The 14,260-nt window shown below is 41.2% G+C and overlaps 1 protein-coding gene across 5 annotated transcripts in view; it reads left to right on the top strand.

The window, feature by feature from the left end:
- UPF2 (UPF2 regulator of nonsense mediated mRNA decay) overlaps nucleotides 1-14,260 on the top strand; it is a 46,482-nt gene that overhangs the window by 17,289 nt on the left and 14,933 nt on the right. For all 5 annotated transcript variants that reach the window (XM_075273976.1, XM_075273974.1, XM_075273975.1 and 2 more), the window contains exons 8-15: nucleotides 153-238; nucleotides 1,850-1,958; nucleotides 4,137-4,250; nucleotides 4,799-4,915; nucleotides 9,800-9,985; nucleotides 10,702-10,905; nucleotides 11,032-11,307; nucleotides 12,062-12,245. In XM_075273976.1, coding sequence (XP_075130077.1) covers nucleotides 153-238; nucleotides 1,850-1,958; nucleotides 4,137-4,250; nucleotides 4,799-4,915; nucleotides 9,800-9,985; nucleotides 10,702-10,905; nucleotides 11,032-11,307; nucleotides 12,062-12,245 — 1,276 coding nt within the window. The remainder of the gene's footprint in view (nucleotides 1-152; nucleotides 239-1,849; nucleotides 1,959-4,136; nucleotides 4,251-4,798; nucleotides 4,916-9,799; nucleotides 9,986-10,701; nucleotides 10,906-11,031; nucleotides 11,308-12,061; nucleotides 12,246-14,260) is intronic.

The raw sequence follows: 14,260 nt of genomic DNA, 5'->3' as shown, positions 1-14,260 counted from the left end.
GGCATACAAAGGCCACTAAAACAGCTGACCAGTGGTTGTTAGACCCTAAAAGAACACATACTAGATCATCAGTATGAAGTATATTTATATATACAGTTTATATTACAATAAATACCTGATATTGCGTTGTCTTATTTTGTCTGAATTTTTAGGCTGCAATGGATTTCTGCATGAATATGAATACAAAAGCAAATAGAAGGAAACTGGTCAGAGCACTTTTTATTGTTCCTAGACAAAGGTAATTCTAGAGAAATCTAATGTGTATGATGGTGTCTATTAGGAAAGAGTTTTAGAGTGACATTTGTATACCTTGATGTACGGAGACTCATAAAGTTCTTTTTATGCAGCTTCATGTTGAGGCAGGGCAATTTCTGAAAACAATAAATACTGTACCCCAGTATTTTCATCTCTGGTCAGTGTACAGTAAGTGGAGGAAGAAGGATTCCTTTGGCTGCTGCTATTGTGTTTCCCTATACAGTTTTATTGATTATCAGCAGCACATCCCTATATACACAGGGCAATATACTGGCCATAATCTTGCATCTTTTATACTGCATAAATGATGCAGTCGGCCAACATACAAGGTGATTGTTGGGCCATTTTTACAGGCCACTTGTCAGAAATCAGCATTTCTATAAGCACTTGTCTCTTGAATTGGTCTGTGTATTGGTCCCTATAGTGGACGTAAAGAAAGCAGATCAGTCTGACACCGGGTCAACAGCAGGGTAGCAAGTTGGGGGACAGTCCCTAGTACAAGATATGTATGGCTGCACAGAAGTGCCCATTCCCACAGGAGGTAACAATGATAAGTAATCTAGAGTAAAAAAAACAAAAAACTAGGAAAGACAAGGGGAAGGAGACAATAGGTGAAGGGGGGAGTGTCAAATAAGCAGTGCAAAGCGTAGTCATGCCTAGAATATGAGATATCAGGTCACGAGAATGAAATGAGAAAGTTAGCTGACTCCTGGAACTCCACCCATGGCTGCCAGAGTGCATTAAACTTGGTGGTTTCAGCTGAGTCAGCCGCGACCAGGGTCTCCATCCGCCTTGTATATAGGAACTCCTGGACCCATTCCTGCAAGGAGGGGGAAGCTGGACTAGCCCAGTGTCTGGGGATGACAGCTCTGGCCACTGTGAGGAAATGTTGCAGGAAGTCGCCCTTTACCTTAAAGAATTTACCTGAAATTCGGCAGAGAACGGCCAGCCCCGGTGGAAGGTGCAAAAGCACGACCATTAAAGGGGTTGACCCATCTCAAGGATCCTATCTATACTGGTAGATTATGTAAATTGAAGACTTTTCCTAAATATATTGAGAGAAATACAGAAAGTGAGAAGCAGACACAGAAGGAAAAGCTGAAACAAGGAGATGGGGAAAACCCTTTAACCTTTATATATAGGTCAAATACAGATTTCTTAAATGGTCCTATCCCCACACAATCCCACCAGATGTGCAGAAGGGAACTTCTCTTTCAACCCCAACACCAATCCAACACCCCAGGTTATATCGTGTTAAGTACGTTTGGGCAACTGTACCGCCAGGACAATGTTTTGAAATTTTTCTCCTGTGCTCTGCATGGCAAGTGTAACTAGTGGGTAATCTCTGACTTATTTTATTTTATTTTTTTTATAAGAAGAATAACAGAATGATGATAAAGGGGAATACTTATATTCTGTAGTAAAAATAAAACCAGACTATTTCTATATTAGCAGTGATGATCTGTTGTTGTCACCCTCGTCTTTTTGTTTAGTTTTTTTCTATATAAACTGTTCTTGTTGTCGATTACAGAAGATGTGTGCAGCTACCTATTTCTTCTTGATTTTCTGTGTAACTTTACGTTTCTGTTTTCAGACTGGATTTGTTGCCATTTTACGCAAGATTGGTTGCTACCTTGCACCCCTGTATGTCAGATGTTGCAGAAGATCTTTGTTCCATGCTAAAAGGGGATTTTAGATTCCATGTAAGTGTTAGATATATTGGCAAAAAAAAAAATAATGCACCAAGAAGGAGTTGTTGAAATCAATTGAGACTTTATATGCATCCTTTTGCTTATTACAATATTAGAGCAAAAGGATGTTTGTTCAGTAAAAACTGTACAATTGAAAGGAGGCTCTAGTACTGGTTTGGGCCACTGATGGCCAGGATATAAGATATAGTAGAACATGTAGACTTACTGGTTCTGTGTGGTATCCTGTGGTACATTTGCCAACAGATGTTGCAGTTGTTGACACTATACAATTAAATAAGTTGATACTATAGAATTAAAATTAATTAATACAATTAAATATACAATTAATATAGTTGACGCTATACAATAGTGACACTATACATAGTTGACACTATACAATTAAATAATAATAACAATGGGCAGTTCGAAGAAAGGACTGTCTTTCCTCTCTGTCCATTGCACCCCCTCTCAAAGTTTGCCAGCTAGCCAAAATGTCTTTGAATATGTCACAGAGGCATATTTAGCAGTCATTGATCTCTCTAGGTATTTTACTCAAATATAGTCTTTTTATAGGGCAGCACATGAAGCACTTTTTCACCTTTTTGTGGCAAGACCCTTATCAGATACTGCCTGTTACATAACTATATGTTGGGTTTTAGACTGATATGATATTTCTATCTGAGTGTTTGTTTTGTTTAAAGTGTAACTACATTTTTAAATTACCGTATATACTCGAGTATAAGCCGAATTTTTCAGCATATTTTTCATGCTGAAAAAGCTCTCCTCGGCTTATACACGAGTCAGTGTCCACGGAGCGCAGAAAACTGGAAGGGGGAGGTCCTTTAGTGCTACTGCTCTGTGATTGGCTTGTCATGAGGTCACGTGACTGTGATGGATATCAAAGGTTCTGTAGCACTGGTATGTAACATCTGCAGATAAGGTTGAGTCTAAATCCTAGTAGCTCCGCCCACACCAGAGTCCGATCACATGGTCATGATGTCATCAGAGGTCCTTTAGCACACTAGGATTTAGCATCTACCCGGCAGATGAGTGGCCAGGATTCATTGCGTCTTAAGGAAGATGTCTGTTGTATGGAGGAGAGGAAGCTACAGTAAAGTGACACACACAGGGACCTTCCTTTAGTTACTCTGCCTATTAATATCAGGCATTTGGGGTTATTAATTTAGTTTCAGTAACTCAATGGGCCTCACATTAATAACATTTAATCCCATCATGTCCCTCATATTAGCCCCTGTGTGCCCCATATAAGGGTTACTAATATGTGAGACACATGAGGGTACTAATGAATGACCTTAATTATGAAGATACCTAATTATTACTTCCATATGTCCCACATATCAGTAACTCTTATGTGATGCACACAGGGGGTTAATGTGAGGGACATGATGGGGTTAACTGCTATTACTATGATCCCCATGGAGTTACTAAGCTGCAATGCACATGAACAGACTTTTTATCTGCAATGGTGGTACCCCCCCCCCCCCCCCCCATTGACTCGAGTCAATAAGTTTTCCCAATTTTTTTGTGGTAAAATTAGGGGTCTCGGCTTATATTCGGGTCAGCTTATACTCAAGTATATACGGTACTTTTAATTTTCTTGCAGCATCTGGGAAGTTAATAAAGTTTGTAAATTATTGCATTAATGAAATTGGCCTCCTTCTGGTATAAAATTTTGTCTAAAGCTGGTCCTTTATGCCTTTGTTTCTAACTGTGGCACTTCTTTCAGTGGCTGACAGATCCGTGTTCCATTTATAAACTCGTAGAGTATGAGTCAGTGTATTGGCTGGTGGTGTGTTTGGGTGGGTAAGGTGTAAAAGGTGGGCATGTGCACATGTATAATGCACACACCCTCTTGATTGCTGTCATGGGGCAAGCAGAGCGAGCGAAGTTATTCAATTTCCTATGAGCATGTTGAAATATTGCCATGCACCCCTAGAAACTGAGAGAATTGTGAGAGAAAAGACATGGACTGTTGCACAGGTAAGAAATGCAACAAAGGTGCTTTTAAATTAAATTTAAAAAAATATACAGAGAGTAATGTTTTCCCATAAAATGAAATAACAGAAGTTTATTTTTTTTTGTGAATGTTTAGTTAGGCTTTAAGTAAATGTTTCATATACTGTATGAAATTATGTAAAAGAAACTAACATAGCTATTTTAATAATTTAGGTAAGAAAGAAGGATCAGATCAATATTGAAACCAAGAACAAGACTGTGAGGTTCATCGGTGAACTGGCCAAGTTTAAAATGTTTAGCAGAACAGACACCCTCCACTGTTTAAAGGTTTGCTATAAACACTGGGTCTCTTTATTAGATTGATTGTATTGATACTGCTTTACAATGAATTTGTTTCTTCCCATTTCCAATAGTGAGAATGTAGAGCCAAAAATAGAACCTTATGATTCTGTACTTTGTATTGGTAGCTCTGTTATTTGGAAGCAATGGTCCTATAGGAAGTGTACCTGCAGGTAGCTGCTGTAGTTAGAATAACCCAGTTCTGATAAATGCATTGTGTCCACCATATAGTGCCATTCTGGGTTGTCTGACTACACCATTGTTCCATCAAGAAAATTAGCCTTTACTTTACATTCATTTAGAGTAGAAGATCTTCATATATCAGTTGAAGGGTAATTCTCATTTGTGGATACAGGAAAACAGCAGCAGTTTACATTTCTACACTTGACAAGAATTGGCAGTACTTCCTTTTTTGTTTAGAGCCTGGTGGGTTTCCTTGTATGAAACTTTTTTGTAGTTCAGTACTTTTTAAGTATATATTGAGTACATTAAGAACCCTCTATTTTTCTTCTGATACGTACAATTCATGTTCACAGATGCTGCTGTCGGACTTCTCACATCATCACATTGAAATGGCTTGCACACTTCTTGAAACCTGTGGAAGGTTTTTATTCCGATCTCCAGATTCTCACTTAAGAACAAGTGTACTCTTGGTAAGAATAATCTTTGTCAATAATTGGTTATTTATGTTTTCTGGCCAAATTCCCTGCATGTATGGTCAGATAAAAAATTTATAACCAAGACTTAAATGGTCACTAACTTCTCTATAAACTGCATAAATCAATAGCACTAACCAATATAAGAATCTGTGTTAATTTATTAGAGTATAATGTCTGTCTTCACTTATCTGGCTCTTTTCCTGCTCACAAGCAAGACAGACAGAAGGCCATAGGGGTGTTACTATAACTTACGGTAGAAGTCTGTGGAAGGAGAGCGGGAAGAAGTAAGCAGGAGCTGATTGAAGAGAGACTGGGCACAGAAGAGATTGCAACTAAATAGGGTTTTATCTCGCCCCACATGCTTTATTCACTTGTTTCCATACTTCTCTATAATATCTTCTCTTCAGCGCGTAAGCCACACTAGTTGCACCCCCCTTCAAAAGAGCGCTTTGCTGGTCACCCAGTCCCCTCTCCTCACTCGCCGCATCGGCGGCCGGATATTCTGGTGACACCCCCCTCCCCCCCACGGCTTTCCCACTGGACGTATCCAGTCTGAGATGGAAACTTTGTAACGGCTGCCTACCCAAATTACTGCTCAGTCAGCAGCCTCCAGTCCCCTCCCTGGGTTTCCTCATCGTTCCTTTCCCAGGAGCCGTCCTCGCATAAGGACCAGGAATTCATTCTACGGCCCTGATAGGGTCTCAGCCCATGGCTCCACTTCCACAAGGGAACCCTGTCTCATCCTGTATGGTCTGTTTCTACTGGGGATGCCTCTGACTCTGTCCCAGATTATCAGCTAGGCACATCTGTATCCGCTACCATGAAGGTGCTCAGCCAAACAGTCAGAGAGGCTCTCCAGATCTAGAAAAACATCTCTCATCACTGTCACTGGCCTCCTCCAAACTTGTGTTGTGGACCATATCTTGCTGGAATTCTGGCCTCACTCTGATTGTCCTTCCTCTGGTGGTCAGACGTCTTTTTCCCAGACTGAGGATGGACCCAAGGTGGTTGGAGCCTCCCGTGGTGATCCCCACGATACCTCAGCTCTCCCAGGCTACTATCCTACTAGCCCCTGACGGTTCATCACTTTGGCTATTGGAGGAATTAGCTCTATTCTCCTCCAAAGGTGCCCTAGCGCAGCTCCTCTTTTTTGTTGTAAAGGTCAGTCTTCCAGTGTCTCACGCTGTGAGTAGTCCTCGATTCTAGTCCAGGTTCCCTGGCAATCTTGTTCTGAGCCTCACAAGTTTTTCTTCACAGAGTTTTCCTCCACTACAGTTGGAAGTTGTTTTTTTCTCCAGGTCACCTCTGCTCTGTTCTGGCGAGCTATCCTTGTTCCTGGAAGGACAGCTCCCACTTCCAGGACCGGTAAAGGCTTAACTAGTCTTCATAAGGCTTGTCCATTTCTGCAGGTTCCACTAGTAGCCCTGCGGTCATTGGTGGCACCCTGACTTCCTGTCGCCCATCGTTTGCCATGGCGTTCCCCTCCCTGAGTTTTTCCTCCGGATGATGGTGTCTCTTCTGCCATCCTCTGTTGCAGAGAAGTTGTCATGATTATACACCTGGATGCCCTCTGGGTGCAAGCTCTCTCCAGGATGGTTACTCTGACAGCTGTTGATTACCCTAGACCCGTTTCACTGGATCTTCAGCAAGGAAGGGCCCTGCCTCATGCCTTCTTTACTTATGGCATTTCTTAGCATGTCCCTCTCTATGCGTCTCGTCAGGTTTCTTTTCTCATGATGATTCTGCCCCCCCTCCCCCCAGGCTGGTGTGTCCTGCCTTAGGAGGTTTTCCTTTGTGTCTGGGCATGGTACTCTTGTCCTTAGTGGTTCTCTTTCCTTGGTTCAGTTCATCCTGAGCCCTTGCACTTGATTTTTCTGGGCCACTCAGACTTGTCTGTATACAGCTGGACTGCCCGTCCTTTCTGCTTCCCCGGGTTCGCCAAAGTTTCCTGATGGGCTCCCTGCTCCAGGACTCCCTCATGGAAATTCCTTTCCCCTTCCCATTAGGACTCTGTGCAGCCTTCTAGGTACTTCCCACACTCTTGGGTGGGTGGAGCGTCTTGTGCCGAGGTGGTTGCACCATCAGGGCCGAGGTGGTTGCACCATCCTGATGTCTCAGGCTTGGTACACGGATCTCTTGTTCCTGCCGGAAGATGCCTCTTGGCCCCCTCCTCCACAGGTTGACCTTCTGTATTACGAACCGCTGTTCCACTCCTCCTTGCTTCAGCTGTATTCTCTGTGTGCTGTATTCTCTGAGTCCTGGGTGTCATCCGTGCACCTTTTTTTTTTTTTTTTTTTTTTTTTTTTTTCTTTTTTCCTTTCTGGGATCTTGTTTTTTTTCTCCAGTACAGGTTGGTCCATGGTCCTGGTCTTACTTCTCTTGATGGCCAGGTTTCTGTCCTCTCCGTTCCTTACAGAGGTCCCTGGCTTTCCTGCCTTAGGTTACGCCTTTCCTTCGGGCATTGGCATACCTTGCCTCCTGTTCCCCCTACTGTGGACCCGTGGGATCTTTACCTCATCCTTGAGGTGGTTCTGGTCCCCCCCCCCCCACACACACACCTCTTCCGGCTCCTGCAGAATAATCCCCCTTTGCATTTTGTCCTGGTCTCCAGGGTCTCCTAGCTGGTTGTTCTGTTCAGCAGCCTCCCTTTCAGGTCTCCACAGGGGCAAGGTTGTCCTTCTTTCTCCTTCTGCCAGGTGGTTTCTTTCTTTTTGCATCTCTGGAGCATAGCTTTCCATCTTTCTGTCCAGATGTCAGGTATCCATGTGAATTTTCTCTTCCCTGCTTGGATAGGCATATTGGTCTATTGTCTCTCTCCGACTCTTTTCATCGTCTGAACACTTTGTCTTCCCCGAGGGTCGTTGCTGGGTCTGCCTTCTTCCCAGGCTCCCATGGTTCTGGCTGCTATTGAGGAGGCCTATCGGTTTGTATTGAGGAGTTCATGGATTGATTCAAAGTATTCCAGAGACAACTGTGAGGCTGTATATTCAACAGCTAAAGCTTGGCTGAAACATGGCCATTTAATGGGACAGTGATTCCAGGCATACCAGTAAATCTACAGCAGAATGGCTGATAAAGAAAAGAATCAATCCATTTAGTGCCGCCCAGATGTCAATGTAATTGAAGTGCTTTGGTGGGATCTTAAGAGAGCTCTGCATAAAAGAAAACCCACAAACCTCAATGAACTGAAGCAATGTTGTACAGAAGAGTAAGCTAGAGTTCCTCCAGAATGTTGTAACAGACTGATCATCTTATAGAAACATTACTTCAAGTTATTTCAAGCTAAAGGTGGTTCTACAATCTGTTGATTCTTAGTTTTTCATACATGACTTTTCCATAGAGCTTCATTTTGTTGAATAAATAATAAAATGGAATGCATAAAACTATTTCAGAGAGGTTTTGTTTTTCTAGTGACTGTTTTCTCTGAAGCCTACATCTTTTCATAGTAAAACTTTGGTTTCTACAATACGTGAGGATTTCATTGTGTCTGCTTTAACCAGATGACACATATTACATGTTTATGAAATATTTGTGTGTGTAGATTTGATCTTCTACTTCATTCCTTTTGCTGAGGAATTCACTTGTCAGTTGTTCATGGGGTTAAGAATCTGTGCAATAAACATATAATATTGCTTAACTGGAATTCTTATCTTTCTTATAAACACCTGTCAGAACTTAGAAAAGTCAGAATGTTTACAAGGCTGACTAAAATATACCTTCTTCAAGAAAGTATGGAGCTTCAATTCTGTGTTTCTGTTTGCAAAGAACTTTGTACAGTTCAGTATTTCTAACCCTTTCTAAGCTTAATGTCTTTCAGTCAAGAAAAAAAAAAGTCTTAACCAAATATCCCTGATGCATGGCATCTCTTGTCAAGCACTTTTCCAGTTACTATATTAATAAGGCTGGGATCACAGCAGCGCTTGAAATCCATTTGGGGTTTCCATACCTGAACGCGCTTACAAAATGCGGAGAGAAAAGTCTTGCAAGCAGCACTTTTTTTTTTTTTTTTTTTTCTTCCACATTTTTCAACCTTTTCGGTCAGAATCCTGGCGGACTCCATTATAGAGGGTAACCTTTTTTTTAAAAAGTGGATTAGGTTTCCAATCGGGAGTCCCCAAATGGACCACCTGAATGGAAACTCGAATGCAGGTGTGAACCTAGCATAAGTATGCCGTATTACAATACTCTGCCATAATAGAAAAATGTGCAGATTTTCAAGCTTAAATGTTTTTTTTTTTTTTTTTTGCTTTCATGAATCTATAATTCAAGCAATATGTAGTAATCTGGTACATTATATTATAGAAACCTGCCTTTCTCCACTTTTCAGCCTCCTCTCCCACTTTCCTTGTCTCTGACACTGATCAGGCTTCTTTCACTGCTCAAGTGCATCTTCAGTGAACAGATCACTGAAGGGTCTGGTTATATCTACATCCTATAGAATTCTATGGAGAGGGGAAGTAGGAGCATGAAATGCTGGAGACACTAATCCAAGCACAGCTAGTTAGTAAGTGTGTACTGTCTAACCCTACTGCTCGGGGCACAACTAAACTACTCAGTACTAATGTATAATGTCATCCATACTGCTTCTGAAGGTAAGAAGATGGGGTAGTAGGATCTCCTCTGTGTATGGTGAGACAACATGGCAGCTAGTATCAGGAGTAGTTGATTAGCTAGAAATAGATCCTACAGAAGGGGAAATCTGGTGGAAAGTGCAGTTGTGTAGTGGTCAGTTTTTTCCTGATGTGCATCTTTCAATATTGACAGCTTATTTTGGGAAAAGTCATCTGAAGTGACACGTACTCTTTTAAGTGTTAACATATTTTGTTTTATAGACAATTATAAATTAAATATTTTTTACTTTTATTTTGCATTCTTTAGGAACAAATGATGCGCAAGAAACAAGCCATGCATTTGGATGCCCGATATGTAACTATGGTGGAGAATGCCTACTATTATTGCAATCCACCTCCAGCTGAAAAGACTGTGAAAAAGAAGAGGCCACCTCTGCAAGAGTATATTAGGAAACTACTGTATAAAGATCTTTCCAAAGTTACAACAGAAAAGGTCAGATATTATTCACTGAGATTTGAATTTCAGTCTATACCGTTTCGATATTGGCCCTGCTATTACACAGAACACCATATGTGGATTATAAAGGATAAAAATCTATAAAAGATTTGTCTTCAAAAATTGTGTCAACAAATCATGAATGTGTCCTTACTTTAAGGCCCGCTTCACACAGGTGCCCAGACTTCAACCATCATTGTTATTTATGATGCTAGAAGTCCTTCTTTCCCTTCAGAACTGCTGTCTTGTACTGAAAACATGATTACAGTATGGGATTGTAGTTTCATGGGGGAGCAGGGACTCCTAGAATCATAGTCTATTATGCTTTGTCCCTGCTTGGTGTTTGGACTTGGAAATATGGCCAACATATTGTCTGTATTTAATGGACCATGTGAAGCTAGCCTAAAGGGGTCTTCTGAAATTTATCCTGAATAACGTGCTTAGCATAGGTTCTCAATATAGCTGGGGTCTGGCACCTGTGATCCTTGCTGATAAGCAGAACAAAGGGTCAAAGAATCTTGTAGTGCGGAACAGCTACGAGGATGCGAGCAGATTTTGATGGATCTTAAAGCAGAAAGTATTTACTTAATTAAAAAAGAACAACTTTTTGGATGTAAACAAAGCTTTTCTTCAAAGCACTTCTGTGGTAAAGAGGCAATACTGTCTTGAAAGTAAAATTGGTTATTTATGCTCAAAACGTGTGTTCCTTTCAGGTTTTGCGGCAGATGAGGAAATTGCCATGGCAAGATTCAGAGGTGAAAGAATATGTAATTTGCTGCATGATCAACATTTGGAATGTGAAGTACAACAGTATCCACTGTGTAGCCAACCTACTAGCTGGCCTGGTACTTTATCAAGAGGATGTTGGAATTCATGTGGTTGATGGTGTATTGGAAGACATTCGTCTAGGAATGGAGGTAATAAATAGTACATGCTGACAGCACTGGATAAACTATAAAATAATTAATAAAGTGATGTTGAGAATTATTCAACTTTTAATTTACTAAAAGTTGCTAAAAGTTTTTTTTTGTGTTGTTGTTTAGGTTAATCAGCCAAAGTTTAACCAACGTCGCATAAGCAGCGCTAAGTTTCTTGGAGAGCTGTACAACTACAGAATGGTGGAATCTGCAGTTATATTCCGTACACTTTATTCCTTTATATCCTTTGGTATTAACTCTGACGGCACCTCCAGTCTTCTTGATCCACCAGAGCATTTGTTTCGTATCAGATTAGTTTGCACCATTCTTGATACCTGTGGACAGTATTTTGACAGAGGATCTAGCAAACGCAAGCTTGATTGTTTTCTTGTTTACTTCCAGGTATGAGACTTTTTTGCTCTACTAAGATTTTTTTTTATAGCACAGTGATATAAAAACAAATCTTTTGTTAAAGGGTTTGCCAAGCTGAAAAACGTGTGTAAACGCTTTTCGATTGATGCTACTTGTTTTTACAATTGTGTTCAGTTCCGCATGTCACCTCCATTTTAATGCTCCCAAGTGTTCAGGACAGTGAGAGTAATATGTAAATGACTACAGTTCCCATGATTCATCTCATAGACATTGCCTCTATTTATAGCTACATTTAAGCCCAACTAGTGGTATAAATCAGTGCAGTTGTTAATTACTATGTGAGTGATAACCTAACAAATATCAGCTCCTTGTACTACATGATCTGCTGCCCAGTATGTACAACACTAGCTGCATGAGGCCCTCCGGTAGCACTTATTAGAGGGTTAATGATGGATGTGAGGGAAGCATTGATCACTTGTTGTAACAATACAAAGAAAGTGATGGGAACCCCTTGGATGTCAGAGCAGCTGTTGACTGCAGCATTTGAGGGCTTAGACACCAGTGATTAGTGTCATCTAGAGTTTTGCAGCAGGGTGTCATCTGTATGTTACCACTGACACCTGTTGCCAATCTTGCTGTCTTAGCTAGTGATTTTGCAATGTATTCATGTCATAAATGTATGGCATGATGTGCAGAACTTCTACTTGCTATTTTGTACTGTACAAATTTACAGATTGGGAGCAATTACCATGTTTAACTTTATCTATTCTATATTCATTTGTAGCGCTACGTCTGGTGGAAAAAAAGTCTGGATGTATGGACAAAAGACCATCCATTTCCTATAGACATTGATTATATGATAAGTGATACCCTGGAGCTGCTGAGACCAAAGATGAAACTGTGCAACTCCTTAAATGAAGCTGTCCGACAAGTTCAAGATCTGGAGCGAGAATTTCTGGTAAAACTAGGTGAGAGGTTTAGAGTCTGTTTTCTAACATGTTGATGGAGCCTACTGACGTTTCTTAGCTGGCAGTAAAATGTAGAAAAAACGCTATAGAAATACTATAGGTTTTCTCTTCCTGTCTACAGATAAGCAACCAACTGCTTTTAGTATTGGGAAAAGTGTATAGTTAGTTTTGGCACCGATCTCTGCCCACAGTCAGAAGGACGTTCCTGACAGTCTAGCTGGGCTGTGAGGAACGCTCCTCCTGACAGTACTCATCCACTGCCCTGTACTTTCAGAGGGGCATTCCTTAACCCTTAGTGATGACTCTGAGCTGTAAGGAATGCCCCCCCCCCCCCCCCTTCCCCAGTACAAATCTAAGGACGAATGCTGTCAGGAGGGATGTTCCTCACAGCCCAGCTAGATTGTCAGGAGCGTGCCCTTCTGACGGTGGGCAGAAATCAGTGCCGAAACTAATGTCACCATTATCTCTAGCCCGGGGCACATAACGGGAAAGCTGACAGTGCGCTGAATTCAGCACACTGTTTTCTTTCTAGCTTTATATAAAACCGCATGTGCAGGTGGACCTGAAAGGTCCTCCTTAAAGAAATCCTACTCTCCTGTCCTGCGACTCGCCCATTCAGGCATGCGACCTTCTCTTCCAGAAGTCGTGCACTGCATGTGACCACTGAGGCTACTGATTATTTATTTATTTATTTATTTATTTATTTTATTTTTTAGTTTCAGATTCTGAACTTTACAGTAGATGTTTCTGGTCCTGTGTTCAAATGTCTTGATTTTATATTGCCTATATTGATTTTATATATTTTATAAGAAATAAAAGTAAACACTTTCCTGATTTTTACACAGCTAATTACTTGGAGGTTTCTTTTGCAATAATGATTGTTTGAGGTTTGCTTCTAGCTTCTTTCCCACGATTCCGTGTGATTGCTCTGTTTATGCTTGTTTTCTGGATTGTCATATACAGTGTTTTTTGCCATTACCATGTGTGAAATTAAGAGATATTATTCTGTATTTCTTCCTTTCGCTATAATTGTGGATTGGCCACCGGTCACCTGTTTGAAGGGGTGTAACACATCCCATTTATTATTTATTAAGTACTGCACTTCTAGTAGCAACAGTGTCTGCCATTTCAGTTTACTACTACTTTATCCCATAAATGGGACTGAACTGCAAAATCAGGCACAGTCCCTGCTAAAAGTACAGGTTCTGCCTGGTAAACAATGAAGGGGATGCCTTGATTGCTGGAACACTCTGACACGTAGAAGCAGCCGGAGTGCTGAGTTGTACTCACACTTATCTAACATTAGCAGCCTATCCTAATGAAAGGACATTTGCGTTAGATAACTCCTTTATATTTTATTAGCTTTAAGCTTCTTTTAAAGATTCTAGATTATAAGCTACAGTAACACTGCATGTTAAAGGGGTATTCCTTTTTGCCATCATACTTAAACTTGTAACTTAAGCTAACTGAAAAAAAGCTTTATCTATCTTGCTCCATTTGTCAGTTACAGCTGGTGGCCTAGGTTCAAGACGGACTCTATATACTGTATGTCTTGCAGAGCCTTATACTTTTTACAAATGTTGTTTAAAGGGGTATTCCCACCTCACATACTCAGCAGTCTTCACTCTTGTAAAATCTTCTTTCTTCCTGGTTTCTTGCATCATTTGGTGGGCGGGGTTTCACAGGCAACCTGCCGTTTAGCTCCGCCCCCAAATTCACGTGTAGCTCCGCCCACCCACATTGGACTATGAAGTACAGGCAGCAGCAACTCCATTCTGTGTTACATACAGAGACTGCCTGTCTCTGCCATAATGAACACAATTGAATGAGCTAGCCTGATAACTGGGAGAACAGAAGAAATGAAAGCAGCTCCTCTATCTGAGTGCAGGACCTAGGTCACATGGTGTAGACACAGGATTAGCTAGATACACAGGCTCGCTCCCTGCACTTAGCCCCTCCTCCCTCCCCCCTGAGAGCAGGCAGATACATCATTTGACTCATGAGCAGCTAGGTCA

Source organism: Leptodactylus fuscus, chromosome 5 (assembly GCF_031893055.1).
Source record: "Leptodactylus fuscus isolate aLepFus1 chromosome 5, aLepFus1.hap2, whole genome shotgun sequence".
Lineage (NCBI taxonomy): Eukaryota > Metazoa > Chordata > Amphibia > Anura > Leptodactylidae > Leptodactylus > Leptodactylus fuscus.
The sequence above is the reverse complement of the archived record's forward strand: the minus strand, read 5'-3'. Positions and strand labels throughout refer to the sequence as shown.